The 18,899-nt window shown below is 35.4% G+C and overlaps 1 protein-coding gene across 1 annotated transcript; it reads left to right on the top strand.

Annotated features, from left to right (window-relative positions):
* The first annotated feature begins 2,797 nt into the window (after window positions 1-2,797).
* On the top strand, window positions 2,798-18,371 carry LOC121976988 (importin-5-like). The gene is made up of 20 exons (XM_042529444.1): window positions 2,798-4,175; window positions 4,310-4,513; window positions 8,983-9,087; window positions 9,189-9,254; window positions 9,336-9,500; window positions 10,527-10,601; window positions 10,684-10,838; window positions 11,053-11,188; window positions 11,284-11,353; window positions 11,445-11,572; window positions 11,650-11,706; window positions 13,332-13,517; window positions 13,657-13,749; window positions 14,567-14,652; window positions 14,740-14,806; window positions 14,925-14,991; window positions 15,073-15,209; window positions 16,815-16,906; window positions 17,005-17,071; window positions 17,891-18,371. The coding sequence occupies exons 1-20, from the start codon at window positions 2,934-2,936 to the stop codon at window positions 18,053-18,055; spliced, it is 3,363 nt and encodes a 1,120-aa protein (XP_042385378.1). The 5' UTR covers window positions 2,798-2,933; the 3' UTR covers window positions 18,056-18,371.
* Window positions 18,372-18,899: the final 528 nt, after the last annotated feature.

Genomic DNA, 18,899 nt, shown 5'->3' on the forward strand with positions numbered 1-18,899 from the left:
GTACTCTTTCGCAGCACCTCGTCCCTCGGATGCACCGAGCTCGTCGGCTCTCTCCTGTGCCGTCATTCTCGCTAGCTGTGTCTTCCACTGGACTTCCTGTGTTCCTAAGCTTTTGCACACTTAGACATAAGGGTTAAACACTAATAGGACCTAACCTGACTTGGTTGATCACATCAAAACTACCACGGGGTATCAACACATATTGAAAAGAATTTTATTAATAAATATGGTTCATGAACATTGTTCACGAATATTGTTCATGAACATTGTTCACGAACGTTGTTTACAAATGTTAACGAACTGAACACATATGTGTTCAAGCTTGTTTGTTTAGTTTAACGAGCTGTTCAAACTTATTTGTTTAATTAATTTTGTGTCTATTGAATGAACATAAACAAGCTCTTACTAAGCCGAACACCAAGTTTGTTCACAAATGTTTGGTTCATTTACAACCCTAATTATAATAGAATTAACTGGTACATTAGAAATCACCAGAGATAAATTAGAAAAATCCCTAAGAAAAAAGTACCACCAAAGTTCTTTGTAAATCCAGTAGGTAGACATATATTGGATTCCAAAATCATTTTTAGATTAAACTTACAAATCTTTTGAATTATTAGGATAGAAATTGTTTTAATAAGAATTTTTTAAAATATTTTTTATATTCAAATTTCTTATTAAAATTTTTATATTGATATAACAATAAAGTTTCTATTAGAGTAAATATTTCCGAATTTGTTTGATTTATAATAAATTTATTATGAATTAATTATCAAAAAGTTATTTTTAATATTAAAAATTCACACAAATAGAATTTTTTTTATTTTTTTATTTTTCTACTGTTCTACTTTTTGTTATACAGATTTAGAAAATTTAACAGAATTTTTAGACGTAAAATTATATTTTTAAATATTAGTTTTGAAAAAATAAATGTCTGTACTAAAATGATTTATTTCTATTGAAGTATAAAATATTTATTTGTGAAAATTTGTATATTGATTTAACGTTGTCTTTTTGAGTTTGACGAATTTTTTTAGGATAATTCAAAATCAAGAAATAGTTTTTAATATTATTTTAGTTAAAATTCGAAAATTTTTAAAAATAATTTTTTAAAATGTTACTTTATTGGATATTCTCTTCGTATCCCTCAAGACAACTTCTCAAAAATTAAGTATTTTTTTTATATTTTTTAATTATTTTTTTATGTGATCAAATGAGGAGAAATTGATTAAAGTTAAGAAGAATTAAGGGGGAGCTATGATAATTTTTATCCTTGTATATTCTTTGCAATATTAACTTGTAATTTACTGTCCTATTTTCATTATGATTTAACTCTAATTTTAACTTGGGTTGATACACATCAAAAAGAGAGAGATTGTAAGTACCCGTGATAGTTTTGATATGATCAACCAAATTAACTTAGGCATGTTGTGTTAACTTTGTGTCTAAGTGTGCAAAAACTTAGGATCACAAGAAGTCGAGCGAAAGACGCAGCTAGCGAGAATGATGACACGAGAACAAATCAACGGGCTCGATATGTTTGAAGGATGAGGTGTTGCGGAAAAGTATTCTGATAGATAAGAAGGAAGCGCGCGACGTTTCCGAGGGAGTGGAAGATTGCCCAAGGATGAAGATCAGCTAAGGAGCCGATTTGCTGTAGGGAAGACGCCTTCAATGGCTTGGAAAGTGCCTTCCATGATAAGTAATGAAGGCGTCTTCCAGCCAATTAAAAGTGTCTTCCAGCCGATTGAAGGCGCCTTCCCTAGCCGTTAGCCGAAGATAAACCTTTATCTTTCTGCAAATAAAGTTTTCCACTTTAAGAGGCCTTGTACCCTATTGAAGGCGCCTTCCACTCATAGATAAAGTTTTCCAAGAGTTATAAAAAAATATCTGCAGTTAGGAAATAATCAACAACTTGAACAACAAGTCTTGTACTTTTTCCTAATCATTCTTTTGAGCTGTCGACTACTGTAAGAGTCATCTTCGCCTACAACGAAGGAGAATTCTTTATGAGCTTTTCAACGCCTTTGATTAACAACTACCTAGGTTGCAACTAAGTAATTCTTCTGTCTTTTTTTGTTTCATTAGTTGTTTAATTAATTTATTATAATTGTGCTATTAATCCAAGTTGAAAGAACGAGAAGATGTTAGTTTTATTTTACAGGTAATTCACCTCTATTGCCGATCGCACCTGGACCAATAACTTGCTGGTCTAAGAATGTTGTAGCAACTACGAAATTGTAGCTGCTACAATGTGGTTAGACCAAAATATTATATTAGCTATGGAACCATAGTTACTTCAACGTGGTTAAATCAAAATGTTGTATCAACTACATAATCATATCTACTATAACACTGCATCTGCTATGGATTATAACATTTGGATGGAGTGACAATATTTTACGACATGTATATGGGGGAACACATTATAGATGAAAGGCTACAGATAAGTTCAGTGAGGTGATACGATACCGAAAGAGTTGATCTATGAAGATGATGATCGATGGCTATGTATAATCATGATATCAAAGGAAACAAGGGAGTTTGGAGGGAGTTAGAAATATTTAGATTTTTTTTTAAAGGGGAAATGGAGTTTTTTTTTAAAATTCTGATTAGATAAAAAAATAATTTAATTTAACTACGGGTACTACATGAAAAATATGTATATATATATATAATTTATTTATTATATAGATAATTTATTAAAAAAAAATAAATCTGAAACTGATTCCTAAACTTCTAGAACTTCCGGCCCACGACTAACCTCGAACTAACTTAATCTTGTAAACCCAGTAAAATTGTTCTCGAAAACCCTAATAATAAAAGGGTAGACAAGCTCGCCGTGTAAGAAAGAAAACTCCGCTCGCCATCGCCACCCCTAAATTTTCTTCTTCGTCTTCCTTTCGGCACCGTTAACTTTGGGCAGAAGAAGAATGGATCAACAACAGCAACAGCAGATCGCCGTGATTCTTGGCTCGGCGGAGTCCGGCCCCTTCGAATCTTTGATTGGTCAGTTGATGTCCGCGGCGAACGAGCAGCGCTCCCACGCTGAGTCGCTTTTCAACCTCTGCCGCGACCTCCACCCGGACGCCCTCGCCCTGAAGCTTGCTGCCGTCCTCCACGCCTCCCCCGCTCTGGACTTCCGCGCCATGTCCGCCGTCCTTCTCCGCAAGCTCCTCACCCACCGCGACTCCGACGCTCCGTTCTGGCCCCGCCTCTCTTCCGCCTCCCAGACCTCGCTCAAGTCCCTCCTCCTGGCCGTCCTCCATCAGGAGTCCGACCGCTCCACTGCCAAGAAGGTCGCCGACACCATCTCCGCCCTCGCCGTCTCCCTCCTCCCCGACTCCGCCTGGCCTGATCTTCTCCCCTTCCTTTTTCATTCTGTCTCTGCCTCCGACACCCCTCCTCGTCTACAGGAGTCTGCCCTCCTCATCTTTGCCCAGATCGCTTATGTCCTCGCCGACGACGCGTCCTTCATTGGCTCTCACCTCCCCACCCTTCACACTCTCCTCCTCGCCGCCCTCTCCCACCCTTCCTCTCCAGATGTCCGCGTCGCTGCACTGTCTGCGGCCGTCAACCTTGTCACTTCCTTGGAGTCTGCTGCTGATCGTAACCGCCTAGCTGACCTCCTCCCTCCCATGATGCGAACCCTTACTGAGTCTCTCAACTCTGGTAACGAAGCTACAGCTCAGGAGGCCCTTGAGCTCCTTGTCGAACTTGCAGGTGCAGAGCCACGGTTTCTTCGTCGTCAGATTGGCGATGTTGTTGGAGCCATGATGCAAATTGCTGAGGCAGATGGACTCGAGGAGGGTACACGACACTTGGCTATTGAGTTTATCATCACTCTTGCTGAAGCGAGGGAGCGTGCCCCTGGGATGATGCGGAAACTCCCTCAGTTTCTTAGCAGACTCTTTTCTGTGCTCATGAAGATGCTTCTTGATTTAGAGGATGATCCTGCTTGGTACACTGCTGAGGTTCAGGATGAGGATGCTGGGGAAACTAGCAACTATGGTGTCGCGCAGGAGTGTCTTGACCGTCTTGCAATAGCAGTTGGTGGAAACACAGTCGTTCCGGTAGCCTCTGAGCTGTTACCAGCTTTCCTGGCTGCTTCCGAGTGGCAGAAACACCATGCTGCCCTTATCGCCCTTGCACAGATTGCTGAGGGTTGTTCAAAGGTTGTTCCATGATCTTTATATGATTTGTCTGTTCTTTATAGAATGTTGTTTTGTTTCAAAAGTCTTTTAAAGTATTGTTCAAGCAATGGATTTTGTACACGTTCTGAAGTTGGGTTTGTTCCTGTACTGTGCAGGTGATGTTAAAAAATTTGGAGCAAGTGGTGACCATGGTCCTATGCTCTTTTCAAGATCCTCATCCACGTGTTCGTTGGGCAGCAATTAATGCTATTGGACAGTTATCCACTGATTTGGGGCCAGATCTCCAAACTCAGTATCATCAGAGGGTGCTTCCGGCATTGGCATCAGCAATGGATGATTTTCAGAATCCTCGTGTGCAGGCATGTATTTTGGAGAGTATTAAACTTTCTAATTTGAGTTTGAGTTTTTTCTTTTCAAGCATAGTTGATCTAGAAACAGAAATTATGTGTATTTCTGTGTGTTTTCCATCTTTTGTTGATGTCTTTAAGTAGTTCATCTATACATTAGTCTATGATAAATCCACTCATGGTTATGCTTATCTCAATAGATTAAGTTAGATACTAAGACAATTTTCACTAGGATGTGTCTGAATGTTTGGAAGGGATTTTGCTAAAACTTTCAAGAGTTTTTCCCCAACATGTAAAGCAATTTAGGGGATAAGACTTGGTTGTTGTTGTATGTAAAGCAATTTATGGGTTAGTTATATGTTAACAAGGCCTAATTTGTTCTGAAAATTGATTTTTATTTGGCAGTTCAGCTTGATGGATCTTATGGTCTCCAAATTAATATTAGCATTCTTCATGCATTAAGCTTTAACTGCTCCGGGTCCTATTTTTAAGTGATCTGCATTTAATTATAGTTGGTTGCTTGGAAGTGAGTTTTGGCTCGTCTAGCCCTATATCGAAATGAAATTCTCAAGTCCTAGAATGTATGCATCGTGATGATAGAAGTATTGTGTCATGACACAGTATGTCTGGATACGAGTGCCATAAGCAAACTGATAGCTCCAGTTGGGATCATTATTGTGTTTCTAGTCATTGAAAAGAACCGACTTCCATGGTTCTGACTAGAATTGTAAATATGCTAAGGCATGCATGGGATTGTCTTTTGAATTTCTTGCTACTTTTGTTTGCATTTTTCTGAAAGACAAGTTGAATCTGTGTCTTGTGTTGGAGTCATTTATTACTACCGTACTTGAGATTTAATATTGGGATTCAAGTTAGTTAATGCGGAATACTGTGGATTTAGCTATCAAAATTGCAATCAAAGTTGATTGAGAAAATAAAAATTTATATAAATTAAACCAAATAAATAAATGCAATTTGAGAAACATACAATGTTGAAATACTCTGTTTACTTTCATTTTTAAATCTTGAAGAGCTCTTACATGGGAGAAAGTGATGGAGATTATTGAAATGCGTGGGACATGTTACTTAATGACTATTAAACATATTTTTTATTTAGAAAATAATTATCTTATATATTGTTTGAAAGACTTCAAATGTAGTTTCTGCAAGTCTGAAGTAGTGAATATCCCACTGATCCATGACCTACAAACTCAATTGATCTAATATAGTGGATTAGTCGGATCAAAATCTGTGATGATTGATTTGTTTTTTGCCAAAAGATTCAGCAAGATCAATCACCCTACTGAGATATGCCAGTTTACCTTAAGAAAACAATTGGAACCAATTAGCTATCACATAAAAATTGGTTGCAATTTGACCGAGGAGCAAAAGAATCTATGGTTGTTTTCAAAATCAATTAGACTTCACTTGACCAATTTGTTAAATTCATGGTTTTTCCCAAATATATTCTTTGCTAGATAGGGTTAACATGAGGGGATAGATAGGAGAAAAGGAGAAAAACCATAAGTAAAAGGTGATTTTGATTTAAGCGAGGATAAGTAAAGCATCAAGTAACGGAAGGGGCAAGGTGTTTGTTGCAAGAACCAATTGACAATAATGTAAAAATTTGCTATGCCTAGGGTGGTTGATTTGAGAAGCTACATGATGGAGAGTGCTACTAGAGCCTCGAGGGATGAGCAAGTTAGCAACACAAACGACAAAATTGGAGATCACTTCATCTAATAGAAGTAGGTGAATGTTGATATCTAATAATGCAAAGGCAAATTAAACCTTAAACTCACAGAGATAATTGGAACACTAATGATGAAGCATATGGATAACTACCATTAACTAAGTTTATTATTATTATTAGTACCTGAAAGATGATCATTATATTGATGAAAATTCTTTTATGGACTTTAACCCTAACTAAACTAGGAAACAGATATGGTAAATCTGGAAATACAATTAACTCTATTAAACTCCTACTATATTATAATATACTAAACTTTTGACATCTAAAGTAGAATAATTATAAAAAATCAACTATGATCTGAATTTCAAATTCATTCCTTTTCCTCATTTGCATTATCTAGTTTGCAAATTGTATAGGCCTTTATAAGAGGTAAATAAATAATTAATGTTAATTATATTAACATTAACTAATAGATTAAATAGTTGCTATCAATCATCGCCATCAAGCTTTGTTTGTCCGAACTGTTTAGGGTTAGCTCTCTGGATTTTATTCAAGCAATTAAATCAATTTTTATTACATTAATTACAGTTTACTTTGATTACTTTGGTACCTTTGTCATTACACTATCCACTCTAGTTAATTCTTCATTTCTTGTAACTACACAATCTATTAATACCATTTGAAACTATTTGCTCTTGTTTTATCATCTATTGGAGCTATTGCCTAATCCTTATTTTATTTTATTCTTTCTAGTATCCCTGCACTCTTAGGATTGCCATCTACTACTGTACATGGTTGCTAATATCTCAACATGCTGATCAATAAAGTATCATGACCACTCCACAATCTCAAAAAAAACTTCTTCTAGCTGAAGGAGCACACATCAATTCTAGACCTACCGACTCAGAATATTCTCCATTTCAACTATCCATTATTTTATTGTATTAGTGACATCAACAATATCTCCTTAAATGATGAATTTAAATTTAGTTTTAAGAATTGTATGCCCATACATATTAATTGTTCCCTTATTCTTCTCTCATCATTGAAACTACGACGCTTATATCCAATTTTTAAAGTTTTTCTCCCGAATTGAAGCTCCAAATTTAATCCTCTTACATTTTCATCAATCAACACATTATTACCATGAATAATATTTCATGTGAATGACAACTTTTCAGTGCTTTGAACTTTATCTCTCTGGGTAGAATAATGAATAGCATTTTTCATCTCTCATTTCATTTCCAAGCATACGCTGAAGCAGCCAGACAAACTTAGGTTGGCTTTGGAAAATATTTAACATACTATATGTGTATGTAGCTCGTATAACTTATCTGATTCCAACAATATGCAAGTCCTCTTTTTTTCTTTGGTTTTTCTATTTAACCATTCACAATGATTTTAAGGCCATGCTAGCTAAGAGTAGGCTTCTTCAAGCGGGCATGATTGTTATAATTGGAAATAAAGAAAATATTTTTTACAATGAAAAATTTTAAACATAAAAAAAGGGCAGCCCGGTGCACGAAGCTCTCGTCATGCGGGGCCCCGGTGAAGGATCCATTGTACGTAGCCTTATCCTGCTTTTTGCAAGAGGCTGTTTCCAGGATTCGAACCCGTGACCTTTTGGTCACATGGCAACAACTTTACTGATGCGCCAAGACTCCCCTTCAATGAAAAATTTTAAACACGAGAATAAAGAAAGAAATGGTAATTTCAGATACAATTACTAGTTGTAATACACTTAATTATTTAACTATTAATTAACATTATAATATATACCTATGATATTATAAAGTTTAATTATGAATCTTAATAGTTTTTAAATTGTCAGATTATTAATGTGATTAATGAATTGAGAATATTACTTCAACTAATATTATCCTGTGTTTATTTAATGTTTAATAAATATGTAACAATCTTATCAATTGCAATTTAATATATAACAAACAAATAATATTATTTAGGAACAAATATTTAATATATTCCTAATCTTAATTTGCTACCATATATAGCTGAGTTATGCTTACCCATGGTTTGAAATTTCGTATCTTGTTGATCGAAACGATTGAAATTGTTGAAATGGTCGAAATGTTTCGTTTTGGTAAATCATCGACACTCGATACCACTCGGCACCAAGGTTCAAAATTTTGAGCCGTGTAGTTTGACTGAAAAGATGTTTCATGTCGTGTCGATGCTTTGAAGAAAGGAGATGAAGCAAAGGAAGGAGACATTGTCTGCGTTGAGTGGTATCAAGTTTCAAGAATTTATAAGAATAATATGTTTCGACTCTTTCATCCCTGCATGGTACAAGATTAAAACCATGCTCAACATAGAGAATGTCTTCTCACTATGTTTTATCTCTTTCCTTCTTCAATTCCAATCTATCACCGACACTATGCATCGAAATATCGGCACAATACTGAAATAGTATTGTCGGCAAGATTACAAAATAGTATCGTTCCAGTCAAATATTGAAATTTCGGCATGGCTTGAGATTTTGTGCCTTGTGCTTACCCATTGACCGCTTGCTTGTGTATTATTATATAAGTTCTGCTTGATGGCATAATTAGCAGCTTATATTTTAATGTTATGATTGGAATTTGTCTTCTCTCTAATTATTAAGTTGCTTGGCATTTGTCTTTCATGTAATAGGTAGATGATTTTCTAAAGTTCTACACTTATCTGTCAAATATTTGAGATTCATTATCAATTACTTTTTGAATCACATGTTTTTTTAAAAAAAATTTTAATCCTTCATTCTCAATTTGTATTTATTGATTTGCAGGCTCATGCAGCTTCAGCTGTTCTAAATTTCTGTGAAAATTGCACTCCTGATATTTTGACACCTTACCTAGATGGAATTGTAGGAAAGTTACTTGTTCTGCTACAGGTATCATGCCAATTTTTCCATTGATCTAGTACATTTTGCATGTCTCCGTAGTTCTTGGATGTTAATTTGTGTATAAATGTGAATGCAATTGGTTTATTCAGAATGGGAAGCAGATGGTTCAAGAAGGAGCTTTAACAGCTTTAGCTTCAGTTGCAGATTCATCACAAGTATTTGTCATAGCCACTTTCGTGAAGTTGTTTAACATATTGCATTGACCACACTAATTCAATTGGTAATTCACAATGCAGGAACAATTTCAGAAGTACTACGATGCTGTTATGCCTTACCTCAAAGCCATATTGATGAATGCAACTAACAAATCAAACAGAATGCTTCGTGCAAAATCAATGGAGTGCATAAGTTTGGTGGGAATGGCAGTGGGCAAGGAGAAGTTCAGGGATGATGCTAAACAGGTACAATCACATTTAATTATCTGTTTTTGAAAGTTTTTCATATTTAGTGAACAGCAAAGGTGAATGATTCTATGGTAAAGAGGATTATAAGCCTATTCTACAGTAAGCTATTTTACCCCACTACTAATTTTACTATGAGAAATAGAGCTTCTGCTCTGAGTGAATGAAAAAGTTAAGAGGTGAGGCCATTACACATATATATACACATGGAATTGATATCCTGCCCAACTGCCCGTCCTCGACTGAGTGGTTGTGGCACACGGAAGTGATCCAGACGCCCCGAAATGAATGCACTCGGGGTGGCCAAATCACTTCCGGGCGCATTGACCACTCAGTCGCGGACACGTGTCGCGGTCGAGTTGGATATCACTCTCTCTCTCATATATATATATATATATATATATCAAGTTATATTTGACTATCCCAATGTTAGTGCAAGAATAAAGTTTAAAGTCTGAACCTCTCAGTAGTTAAAGATTGTTTGGCAGTGCTGGAGCAAGTTTTTGATTTTTCAGCTACATTGAGCTTGTAAATTAAAACTTGATATGTTTTTAAAAATGATAACTGAATTTCACTGCAAATATTTTCAATTTTATGAATGCATGTCCACATATTTTTACATATGCATGCAGACATGGAAATACAAGGTCCTAAAAGACATTTTCAGATAGCAGGCGGTCAGCTTATAGCACACATTTGTTATATTGGGACATGTGCTTGAAATTTAAAAATATTAAAATAATTGTTAATTTAATATAAACATTGCAAATGACTAACATATCTATGCAACAAAGTATATTAATCAATCAGAACGAAAACACATTCACGATCACAATAAACAATTTTATTTAGTGGTATATGCATATTTTATTTATATTATTCTTGTCAAAATAAGGATATATCGCCTTCATATGTTTTTATAATCTTGGTATTTGTTTATCTGCAGTAATATAGTGAAGAAATTTCATATAGTTTTTTTTATTTCTTACTACAATTTTTTACATTTACCTATTACTGTTATGCTAGGTAATGGAAGTTTTGCTGGCACTGCAAGGATCACAAGTGGAGACAGATGACCCTACTACAAGCTATATGCTTCAGGTGTATATGAGTTTGCGTAGATCAATATGTCAGGAAATGATATTGCTATAGCTAACTTTTAATTTTCAATTTCTTATGATAGGCATGGGCCAGGTTATGCAAATGTCTAGGGCAGGATTTTCTACCGTACATGAGTGTTGTTATGCCTCCATTGCTTCAATCCGCCCAACTGAAACCAGATGTAACTATCACATCTGCAGGCTCAGATGATGACATAGACGATTCAGATGATGAAAGGTTTGATTCACTCGCAACATATTATTTATCATGTTCTCTCATGCATGTTTATTGATCACTTGATCTACTAAGCTTTTGCAAATTTCGGTTTGCGAAGGATGAAATGTACTCAGCTCTATGAAGCAGATATGATATTTTTATGAGACAAATCTTCTTTATAACAGCGTGCTGCAATCATATACTTCTATTACTCTTAATGCTGCATTTGTTGCAGTGTTGAGACCATTACTCTTGGAGATAAAAGGATAGGAATTCGGACAAGTGTGTTGGAGGAGAAAGCCACTGCTTGTAACATGCTTTGTTGCTATGCTGACGAGCTAAAAGAGGGATTCTATCCATGGATTGATCAGGTCAATTTTGATCATCATTTATCATTTCTTAAAAAAAATTGATATGGAATTGCACTTCTTAAAGGCTAATTCTATACAATGCAAATTAATTGTAGGTTGCCCCAACATTGGTACCTCTACTTAAATTCTATTTCCATGAAGAAGTAAGGAAGGCTGCTGTTGCAGGTATCTATTTGTATCACTTTTTTTTGTGTGTGATTTTTGGCTAGGTTAAAATTATCAAGAGTTATATCTTTACTTTCTACTTTGTCTCTAGCTATGCCGGAATTACTACGATCTGCAAAACTAGCAGTTGAGAAGGGGCAAGCACAAGGTCGTGATGAATCATATATTAAGCAATTATCAGACTACATAATTCCAGCTCTTGTTGAAGCATTGCAGAAGGTTATTCTAAGGCAATGGTCTTGATCTTTTAATGTATGTGGTTATTGATATTTATTACTGTGATTCTCTTATTGCAGGAACCAGAAACAGAAATCTGTGCAAGCATGCTTGATTCACTGAATGAGTGCATGCAGGTATGTCCTTGTAGCAAGGAATTTATTATCATTTATTCTATGGATAAGGAACAGTAGTGCCCTTGTAATATCACATCATGATTTACGACTAGCTTTACAAGACATTCAGGAACACTAAATATAAACCTTAATAAGCCCTGCCCTGCTTTTAGTCTTGAATACAAGCAAATGGGGGCAATCATAAACTTCAATGTGGCAAACCAATATTTCACAATGAATTCCAGTAGAATGGGCATAGTAAAATTGCTTTAATAAGCCCTGCCTTGCTTTTAGTAGATGACATTTCTTTAATAGGACGAACGCCTAAAAAGGAAAAAAAAACTAGTATTTTCTCCACATTCAGATGAATAAAATCTGTGTTTTGTTGCCATTTATAAGTATTGTTATTTATAACCATGATCATTCCACATAAATTGAATTGTAGAGTCTTTTGTTTTTTACCTACTCATTAGTCAACTTGTAGTATTATAATTAGCAGCATCATTAGTTCAACTTACCGATGTTTATAAGGAAAAAAAACAGCTGAAAGGACATCTTTAGTTTTCTGATTGGTTTTCTACAGTATATATTCTTTTTATAATTCCAGATTTATTAGAGACATTTATTAATTCTATTTACTTGGATTTGGGTTATTGTCAAATATGCTATTTAGTAAAGGATTTAGGATTGTGATGTCTCTTGTCATTTTCAACTTTCAAAGTCATGATGTCATCCTTGGTGAAGGTTGGCAAGACAAAATACAGAAGTCTCATTTTGGAATGAACTTTAGACCCCGACTTGTAGGAACTTGTTTTATTGGTATATTAACAATATCATGATTAGTTTTTCCATCGCAAGTTATTATCTAAGATCAGATAAAGAAAGACTAGATAACCAGAAGATCATTGATCTATGTTTACTTGATTATTAATACAAAGAATCAACTGGATATGAAGGGAAGGGATCTCTTAATGAAAAGTATATTGGTAGTTTGACAAACATTACGTATGATAAGTTTAATTAATTATTATGTGCCTTTTATTTTCATATATTTGAGTATAATTATTATTATATATATTTTAATAATTTGCTGCACATGTGCCTTCATAATTAGAGATGACAATGGGTCGTGTTGGGGTGGGTTTGGCCAAACCTGGGACCCGCTCCGCCATGCGAACCCGGCAGGGCGGATCCGAGTTAGATCCGCCATATTTTATTTTATTTTGAAATACAAAATATTTTTTTTAAAAATTAATTAAACATTAAATTTATTTTCAACATTTATATTAATAATATTTTGTAACCAAAAAATATTATCACAAATTAAAATCTATCAATTTTAATTCAATTAATAATTAATAAAAAAAATATTATACGGGGCGGGTCCGGTTAAACCCGTGACCTGCCCCGGATCCGCCTTGAGACACGTTTAGGCGGGTCTAAACCCGCTCCGCCGGGGCAGGTTTATTATGGGGCCGGTTTCAACCCGCCTCATTGCCATCCCTATTCATAATGTATATACAATATCTATTGACCTGCCAAAATACTGCTTATGTTTGTTTGTTAAAATCTGGCCAGGTTTCCTTGTTTATACATATAATTGACATGCTACATCTGAGTTGTTCTAATTTTTTGTTCCTATGCAGCTAAGTGGATCACTTCTTAGTGAAGACCAGGTCAGAAGCATAGTTGAACAGATAAAACATGTGATAACTGCAAGTGCAGCTAGGAAAAAGGAAAGGGCAGAAAGGACCAAAGCCGAGGATTTTGATGCAGAGGAAGAGGAAATCCTTAAGGAAGAAAATGAACAGGAGGAAGAAGTCTTTGATCAGGTTATTAATGCAGTTTGAAAAATGTCATTTTTTATGAATTTGTACTAAGATCCTTTTGATTGAAAGTGACAGGTTATTAAGTAACTTGTGAAATCAGTTTATTGAATATTTATCAGCTTCTTTGGTTAATCTAATTCAGATTGGGGATTGCCTTGGAACTCTGATTAAGACCTTCAAGGCGTCTTTCCTTCCGTTCTTTGATGAGCTCTCTCTTTATATTACTCCGATGCTGGTATGCTTGACACACTCTTGCTTATTACTCCAATACCTATGTTGACTACAACAATTTTCTTTTTATCAACATGATTTTATTTGAAGATAGTTTGATTTTGAGAATATTTTTCTGTTGTAATGCTATGCATTTTTTCCTTCAGTAATTGAATTTTCTTGATAAACATCATGAGCTAGTTGAAGTAGAAATAAAGTATATATATTCTTGGAATCACCAAGACATTGAACAGTAGATTAAAACTGAAGCTTTTTTTTAGGACTAATATGTATTTCTGACACAATTGTGGAAAAATTTATCTTATCGTAATTTTTAATCCATGAATTAATATTGTATTATCCTATGAATGGTGAAGTTTTTGCAAACTGATGGTTGTTAAATACCTTGGAATCTGGAATCAACTTCTATGCTGTCTACTAATGTTCGTTCCCCTTGTTTAAGCGGCATCTCTGTTAAGTTTTACTGATACTGATATTTATTTGTCCATAGATACACCTCTATGCACATCATTGTTGCTCATTAGAAGGTTTATTTTGCTATGACTTCATTCTGACAGTTAAACCTTTTTTTGTTGTTGTTTTATAATGTTTTGGACTGTCGACAGAAGTTTCTTATGCTAATTTTTCTACTTGCATGTTGTTCTTACTCATTAGGTTTAGTTTCTTTTAATTTTCAATTTCATAGTACAGTTCCTTGTCTCTCTTGCTTTGTTTTATGATGCTCTTGGACTAGTAGCAACTAATTCCTCTGTTTTGCGTACTAATTCATTTACTTTCACAAACTTGTAGTTTAGCATGTTCTTTCATTGACTTTTGTGCAGGGGAAGGATAAAACACCTGAGGAGAGAAGGATTGCCATTTGCATCTTTGATGATGTTGCAGAACAATGCCGGGAAGCAGCTCTTAGGTATGATTTTTAGGCAATTTATTGTTGTCATGCTTGTTTATGTACAACAAAACAAGTATCTAATATTTCTGTTTTCTAATTTGGCAGATATTATGATACCTACCTTCCTTTCCTTTTAGAAGCATGTAATGATGATAATGCAGATGTTAGGCAGGTGAGGAGTGATCCTTCCTCTTTCCTATCATATGTACTAGTGCTCTTGCTATCAATTCAGCACATATGCATGAAACTTCAATGGAATATGGTTGTTATTTATAAGTAATCATTTCTAGGCTGCTGTTTATGGTGTTGGTGTTTGTGCTGAATTTGGTGGTTCTGTGTTTCGGCCTTTGGTTGGAGGTATAAGATATTTTTTACATACAAGTTAATGCCTTAATGCTGTTGCTAATAACCCTTTGTCCAATATTTCTTATTGTACAGAGGCTCTCTTTAGTTTGAATAATGTGATTGGACACCCTGATGCATTGCAATCAGATAATGTAATGGCATATGATAATGCTGTTTCAGCACTTGGAAAAATATGCCAATTTCATCGTGATGGTATTGATGCAGCGAAGGTATAGTTATTGCTTATATTTCTTTGCAATTCTTTTTGTGTGTGTTTCATGTGCTTTATGATTGTCAATTTTGCTGTTTGAAGATTTGTCAAAATATTTCAGTTTTCTTGCCCTTCTTTTTTTTTGTTTTGGCATTTGATAATTGTAATCAGCTAAAGCATCCCAAATTATGAACTTCTTGGTTTCTAATGCATGATATTATAAGGACATATTATGCGTTTGTTTTATTTTGGTTTTCTACGTGTTGCATCTCACCTATTTAAATCATTAACATTTCCTAATGCCAAACAAGTGCCATCTGAGATTGCGTTTGCAGGAGAATTCTAAATATTGTTGGTTTTCAATTTGCCTTTTCTTAAGACAATGTTACTTTTTCTATAAATGTTCTTTTGCCTGTCATTATTCTTGTACTGCAGAATACTAATGGAAAAAAAGGACAATCCGGTGCACGAAGCTCCTGTCATGCGGGGTCCCGGGGAAGGATCCATTGTATGCAGCCTTATCCTGTTTTTTTTGCGGGCTGTTTCCAAGATTCGAATCCGTGACCTTTTGGTCACATGACAACAACTTTACCGTTGCGCCAAGGCTCCCCTTCGAACCTGTTTTTTGCAGAATACTAATGAAGCAGAATATATATATATATTTTTTGTTTGATCAAAGTTGAGGAAGGGGAGCCTTGGCGCAACGGTAAAGTTGTTGTCATATGACTAAAAGGTCACGGGTTCGAATCCTGGAAACAGTCTCTTGCAAAAAGTAGGATAAGACTGTGTACAATGGATCCTTCCCCGGGACCCTGCATGACGGGAGCTTCATGCATCGGGCTGTCCTTTGTTTTTTTTGATCAAAGTTGAGGGTTGCATGGACATTCATGTCTACACTAGAAATCATGCTGGTTATATGTACGCAGCCTTATCCTGTTTTTTTGCGGGCTGTTTCCAAGATTCGAACCCGTGACCTTTTGGTCACATGACAACAACTTTACCGTTGCGCCAAGACTCCCCTTCGAACCTGTTTTTTGCAGAATACTAATGAAGCAGAATATATATATATATATATTTTGTTTGATCAAAGTTGAGGAAGGGGAGCCTTGGCGCAACGGTAAAGTTGTTGTCATATGACTAAAAGGTCACGGGTTTGAATCCTGGAAACAGCCTCTTGCAAAAAGTAGGATAAGACTGTGTACAATGGATCCTTCCCCATGACGGGAGCTTCATGCATCGGGCTGCCCTTTGTTTTTTTTTGATCAAAGTTGAGGGTTGCATGGACATTCATGTCTACACTAGAAATCATGCTGGTTATATGTACTTTGATATGTGGTCTATTCAATTTTATATTTGAAATCGATACTATTTTATAGGAATTATCAGACTGTGGAATTATAATCTTGTATAGCTATCTGATTCCATTTTGTTGTTTGCATGAAAATTCATTTTCCATGTCCTTTTATGTCGTCTAGATTTTACAATTTGCAGTCACATTATAGTTATTTCCCAAGTTGGCAACATCTTATAATCATTCTAACTCGTGCCGCTCTCTTTCTTTCTTTGAATGAATACGTTGAAATGTTAAAATTTTCTATATGCTGTTTTGCTCGATACTTGTCAGGTCGTCCCAGCTTGGTTGAGTTGCTTGCCGATAAAGAATGATTTAATCGAGGCCAAAATTGTTCATGAGCAACTTTGTTCAATGGTCGAAAGGTAGTTAGCACATCATGAATTGTGCCAGAAAATATATTAAGATTTCTCTGTTTCTCCATTTCTTCTGTTGGGTATGACATTGAAAATTTTGTTAACAGGTCAGATAGAGAACTTTTGGGTCCAAACAATCAGCAAATTCCAAAAATAGTTGCTGTGTTTGCAGAGGTGAGTACGTCGATCTCTTGTCGATAACAGTCTAATCTAGTCGAGGCTGGACACTACAATTATACTCTATTTAGCCTATTCACCTACTATTTATTTTTTCTTGCTATTCCATTCTTAATTTCTTATTCTACTTAGACGATCAATAAATATTCCAGTTAGATGATATGAAACTATGATAACCATGCATATCAAACGAGGAAGAGGAAGACCAAAAAAGATTTGATTAACAACAATAAAACAAGATAAAATTTATTTAAATATAGATGATGATATAATAGGAGATAAAGTTCAATGACGTAAAAGGATTCATTCAGCCGACCCCACCTAGTGTGAAAAGATTTGGTTGTTGTTGTTGTTGTTGTTGTATTCCATTCTCATTCCGACCATAATCCATCCGGTACACTACCAAATGCAACGTATGCTAAAGCATGCAACCCCAATCTTTGTAGCTGAACTAAAGATCATTCAGATTTTTTTTTTCTTTTCTGCATTTGGCGGCAATTGGTTAGCAACAAAGACTTGGTTATGCGGACATGTACTTAGACGACTAATAAATGCTCCAGTTAGGCGATGTGAAATTATGATAAACATACATATCAAACGAGGAAGTAGAAGAGAAAAAAAGATTTGGTTAGCAATAATAAAACAAGATAAAATTTATTTAAATATAGATGATGATATAATAAGAGATAAAGTTCAATGGTGTAAAATGATTCATATAGCCGATTCCACCTAGTGGGAAAAGACTTGGTTGTTGTTGTATTTGGTGGCAATGGATTTCAATTCCTGACATGGAAATGCTTCCTTTTGTTTCTCTAGGTCCTGTGCGGAGGGAAGGATCTGGCTACGGAACAGACTGTTAGTAGAATCATCAGTCTCTTGAGGCAAATTCAACAGACGCTGCCACCCGCTGTCCTTGCTTCAACCTGGTCCACCCTGCAGCCTCAGCAACAGCTCGCCTTGCAATCCGTATTATCTTCTTAAGTCATTGCCTGTATCTGTTCTCTCTTCTGGTCTGCATGTTTTTCCTAATCCGCAACATTTTCGCCATGGCAATGGCATTCCGTGTTCCACTCGTCGAGTTTATTAAAAATATGGGGGGCCTTGTTCGTTGAGTTGCTTTTCGCCCGCAAGAGAATTTTGTAATTTTGGTGGGATTGGTGTACAAAGTGACAGTCATCACATATTTATTTGAGTCTGCGGTGTAGATTGTGGAGGGTTGAGAAAGATTGTATTTTCATGGATATATATATAATTTTGGTTATAATGGGAGTCATTGCCCAGATGGACACTTCAATTCCATTGTGTGTTTGCCCCATCAATGTGAATGATGAGCGTGTCAGAATATATACAATGTAATGTCCATCACTCAATAAATATGCACGCATTAATTACAATAAATGATTTGGTCACTAAAAGCATATGCAATGGAGATTTATAGCATACCATTTATGCTATAAACTTCTTAATATAAATCCCTCCCTCATTGTATAAGTGAGTTTATAGTTTTTTTTTATATTTATATTAAAATCTTAGGACTAGATTTTTAAAAAAAATTAGGAGAGAGAGCCTTACTAACAAAGACATATTCTTTCCCTCAATCCATTGATTATTGATCATAATCTTATCATTAACACGCAACAACAAGAGATGTAATCAAAGATGCTCCTTCTCCCGTCGGCGAATCGCCCGCAATCCCTCATCCTTCGTCTTTACCGAAGACTTGCACCTCATGATGCCACGCAGCATTCGTTACTTTGCTCTCTTACTAGACTTGCTGCCCGAGTTCTTCTCTTTCGCGAACCGGGTCGAGATGATCAGTGATCCA

The sequence above is a fragment of the Zingiber officinale genome, chromosome 4B (genome assembly GCF_018446385.1).
Source record: "Zingiber officinale cultivar Zhangliang chromosome 4B, Zo_v1.1, whole genome shotgun sequence".
NCBI classification, from domain to species: domain Eukaryota; kingdom Viridiplantae; phylum Streptophyta; class Magnoliopsida; order Zingiberales; family Zingiberaceae; genus Zingiber; species Zingiber officinale.

Excerpts from the sequence above, each read along its gene's own strand:
- LOC121976988 (XM_042529444.1), top strand. The coding sequence starts at position 2,934 with ATGGATCAACAACAGCAACAGCAGATCGCCGTGATTCTTGGCTCGGCG. Across the intron at positions 11,189-11,283 it reads TCTATCCATGGATTGATCAG|GTTGCCCCAACATTGGTACC; the intron begins GTCAATTTTGAT and ends AATTAATTGTAG. Across the intron at positions 13,518-13,656 it reads AGGAAGAAGTCTTTGATCAG|ATTGGGGATTGCCTTGGAAC; the intron begins GTTATTAATGCA and ends AATCTAATTCAG.